The sequence below is a fragment of the Anneissia japonica genome, unplaced genomic scaffold (assembly GCF_011630105.1).
Source record: "Anneissia japonica isolate Jap-2015-1 unplaced genomic scaffold, ASM1163010v1 scaffold502_len386481_cov162, whole genome shotgun sequence".
Lineage (NCBI taxonomy): Eukaryota > Metazoa > Echinodermata > Crinoidea > Comatulida > Comatulidae > Anneissia > Anneissia japonica.
The window spans coordinates 76,943-81,374 of record NW_022756308.1 but is presented as its reverse complement, the minus strand read 5'-3'; the positions used below and the strand labels follow the sequence as shown (position 1 = coordinate 81,374).

Below are 4,432 nucleotides of genomic sequence, written 5' to 3'. Positions count from 1 at the left end.
TCAATACACAATGATTTGATAAGAACTTTCAATGTCGTTTTTTAATATGTCACTTAGTCAAACAGCCTTTTTTTTCATAATGCATAAAACGAAGGTTAATACAAGGAAAAGATTTGTATTTTTTTTTTTATCAAATTAATCTACTTTGATGTCCAAGTTTGTTACTTGTGTGTACGCTATTAACATGAAGCACAAGTATACAAAATGTATAACCAAACGCGTTTTGTTTAATCTTGTGTAATTCCTTCATTAATATGTAATAACCTGTAATTGAAATTAGATTATTATCGTGTGTGTATGTGTGCGTTTGCACCTTACATCTACAATTTTCGTTCATTGGAAAAAACAGTACTCTTTGTACAAACATTACAATGAAGTTTTAGATCAATTACCATCGCTCCCAATTTTGGACCATGCCCCTTCCCCCTTTACTACTACCACCCCTACTGCTACCTCCCCTTCCTCTACCTCCTCTTCCCATACCTCTTCTACCATCTCTTGACCTCGCTCCAGAGTAATTTCTAGCCGCATCCTGGCTAGCATGTTCGTTTTCTCTGTCCCTCCCTTGACTACTTCTAGGTCCAGTAACCTGGCCATCCGTACGATTCACATGTGCCTTACATGCATTGCGTTCTGTCCAGTCTATCCATTCTCTCCACAAAGCACTGCTTCTCAAAGTAGTCGAATTCCCAACTACGATCATACCTCTTCGCGCTCGGGTTAACAAAACATTAAAACGACGCTCGTTGTCAAGGAATCCTATATTAAATTCGAATAAGAGGTACTAAGTTAGTATTGACAAGCAAACACCAGTGGCGCAAAAATATGATGTTCATCCTGGCAAGAGAATTTGTCAAAAAGTACATATAAAAACAATATATTAAAAGATTACTATATTTAGCCGGATTATTTTACTTAAATTTGAACGTTAATACATAGGCTTAACTGTTTCTGTTCGCCTTTCTCCTATAAACGACTGACTTTCTGAAATAGAACGCTGGTCCTAATACATATAATGTAATAGGCAAGACCATCATACCACCATACTTTATTACAGTATTTATGGCAGCTAAATCCACGTATAAGATGCAATGACTAGATGTTATGTCATACATACCAACAAGTTTGTCGTCATTCGAGCGAACCGCAGAAAAAATTATGACTTCCCTCTCCTGGCCTTGAAACCCATCTACTGTGCGGACGTCGATTTTTGGTTTTTTAAGCAGCTCTTTTAAGAGACGAACCTAGATGCAATTCGCCAGTCAACAAGCAATATTTTAATATATAATATTATTAGAATTATTGTATACTGTAGGTCAAATATTATATGAGAATAATTTATTCATTTGCATACTCAGTAGGGAGATTTCGAAACCTTACGAAAACGATAACGAATACGTTATTACCATATACGTCATTCGTGCCTACAATATTCTTTACAGTATGGTGTACGAGTTCGATATGATCCTTGATTCATACAAAAGGCAGTGAATCAACTACGTTGTTACAGACATGCTACTGTAGGGGACGGGCTGTCTAACATTTTGATGACGTACTGGTAACCGTATTCGTTATTGTTTTCGTAAGCTTGAAAAAACTCCCTAGTATTTGAATCCGAACATTTTCTAAAGAATGTAGGCTAAAATAATGTTCAAAACGATAACAATCTTTATATTTTAATATTGTTATTCTTTAATATAACAATTGGCGGATTCACGTGGGGCGGAGTACAGCTGGCTTGGGTCCACACAATTTTGGAAAATAAAAAAAATAATAATAATTTGAAACATTAGTCTGAGAGTGCCATTTTCGCCATCTAGAGATGCCATAGACATACAATTTCCTACCTTAGCATGGGGCTTAGGTATGTCTGTAAAATTCCCAATATGAACCCCTGTAATTTTAATTCATTGCTGGATTCGCTCTTGCGAATCAAATCAATGTAGGCATATGAATGATGTGTAGCATACCTGTGCTGTATATGGAGATATAATTCCAATTTCTGTTTCGTTGACATCTTTTGCTTTTAGCAACTGCTCCACTAGTATTTTAATTTCATTGGCTTCTTCTCTATTTAATTTGGACTCACCAGCAGATTTCTCTCTGCTCTATAGAAAGGAAAATGTAACATACATTGCATTAAAATAAAATTGCAATTAGTGATTCAGTACACTATTAATTTAAGTAAGAGTTTAAAAGACTTCTTGACATTTTTAAAGGGCTTTGCCTTTTTAAACTATATAGATTATGATATATAATTATCAAACTATAAAAACTTGGTTGTTATATACATATATATATACATTCATATACATATATATATATATACATTATAGGCATATACACATATATATAAATACATATATATACACATATATAATATATATATATATATAAAATATATATATATATGTAAATAAAAGTTGCTGCATAGACAGATTTGTATATAAAGTAAGAAGTCAAACGAAGTTCTGTATCTGTTTAAAAATAAGATATTTATTGTACTATTACTTTCGACCATAGGTCATCATCAGATATTGATAGGATAGTGGATTCCAATATCCACTATCATATCAGTACCTGATGATGACCTTTGGTCAAAAGTACTAGTACAATAAATAATTAATACAGCAAATCGAAACAATGTACGTAGCTCAGTTGGTGATCACGTGATTGTTACCTTAATCATGGAGGTATCCAAGAAAAGCAGCGGCTTTCCTTTATTATGAGGAAATCCACATGGAAGAGGTCTGTCTTTTGCATCAACCCCATTCAGTAGCTGATTCTCGTAAAACTTTAAAGACGGAAATGCTGCTAGAGTTGGATGCATCCTGTACTGAATGTTCAGAAGATGTGTCGGAAAGGTTTGCCTAAGTCTACGAACAATTAAAAAAAGGTCATGTTATATTTAAAGACACTATGTCAAGCTAAGAAAATTTCTTTAAACAAAAAAATGCTTCCAATAAGCCAATTCGTAGTTCGAACTGCGCATGCGCGTATCCAAGGTAAATCGACTTGTGTTGTGTGTATCATGGTTTTTTATGTCGATTGATACGGGCATGCGCAGTTGAAAAACAATTGTCTTCACTGTATTCTTTATGCCATTGGACGGGGGCAACTGGCTCTCTTGAGTTGTTGTTTTTTGTTTGTTTTTGCTCTAGCTGTCCCTGGCTATTGTTTTTGTATTGTTTGTCTCTAAGATTAATTTTATATTTTTATGGTCGAAAATATTAATTCAGTAAATTAATCTTTTTTTTAAATTTGAGTGAAAAAAAAAAATTCGCTGCCCTATATTCTATGAAGACACACTATTATCATGGACCTATGGTCCATGCTATTATACTTGTAATCCATTTATCATTTTTAATCAATTTAATCAGTAGGCCTACATTTACTTTTGAAATCTGCTTTATATTGAAGGGGTGGATTTAGATAAATAGGCTTTAACACACCCCCTAAAATTTTTCCAGCATCTATGTTTTTACAGTGAAATAATAGAATTGAATGTTGGCCTAAATTAAATTTAAGTCCTCTAAAATTACCAGATATAAGCCACAACAGCATCATGTGGGGATCATCCCATGGTAGGGCTGGGATAGTTGATGTTGATTCAAAACAGTAGCCCCACCCCTCAACGAAAAATTCTGATCCGCCCCTGAGTTGAATCAATAAAAAATAATGGAAGCGCTACCTTTCAAATATAGAGACTTCCAGCTGGTCAGCATTTGAGCTCTTCACTAGCGGAGGTAACTGCTTATCATCCCCGACAAGACATAATCTTTGGCAGCCATATTGTAGAGGCACCATCGCTGCCGGTTCAGTAGCCTGTGATGCCTCATCCAGAAGTACATGAGGAAAGTATTGCTCAGTCATATAGTTCGTACCTGCACCGATACAGGTACTGAATACAATCTAATTGACAACAAATAAGAACGGATGACCATAGTGCAGGCCCGTAGGCAGGGGGTGGGATGCAGAGGGTGCTCTGTCTCTTATACACATCTAGATGTGTATAAGAGACAGATCCAGAAGTACATGAGGAAAGTATTGCTCAGTCATATAGTTCGTACCTGCACCGATACAGGTACTGAATACAATCTAATTGACAACAAATAAGAACGGATGACCATAGTGCAGGCCCGTAGGCAGGGGGTGGGATGCAGAGGGTGCGGATGCACCCCCCCCCCCCATTCCAAAAGGTCCACTTTTTAAAACCTATTATTTTACAAAATCATTCCTAATTATTACAAAATGCTATAGCATGCATTGCATTATATATTTACCAGCACATCCAGCCGTTGAATTTAAATAGGGCCTATGATATGAAATTTGTTGGAAATTTATCTTCTCCGGTGACTGCAGATTGATCTATAATATGAACAATGTTATCTGCAGGCCGGCAGATGTACAGGACATAATAACGTTACTTCTT

The 4,432-nt window shown here is 35.6% G+C and overlaps 1 protein-coding gene across 1 annotated transcript in view; it reads right to left on the bottom strand.

The window, feature by feature from the left end:
• Positions 1 to 388: 388 nt before the first annotated feature.
• LOC117124164 overlaps positions 389 to 4,432 on the bottom strand; it is a 14,915-nt gene continuing 10,871 nt past the window's right edge. The window contains exons 6-10 of the mRNA XM_033270312.1: positions 3,692 to 3,912; positions 2,681 to 2,876; positions 1,971 to 2,108; positions 1,118 to 1,244; positions 389 to 759 (exon numbers count right to left, since the gene is read on the bottom strand). Of these exons, the coding sequence (XP_033126203.1) occupies positions 389 to 759; positions 1,118 to 1,244; positions 1,971 to 2,108; positions 2,681 to 2,876; positions 3,692 to 3,912 (1,053 nt within the window). The remainder of the gene's footprint in view (positions 760 to 1,117; positions 1,245 to 1,970; positions 2,109 to 2,680; positions 2,877 to 3,691; positions 3,913 to 4,432) is intronic.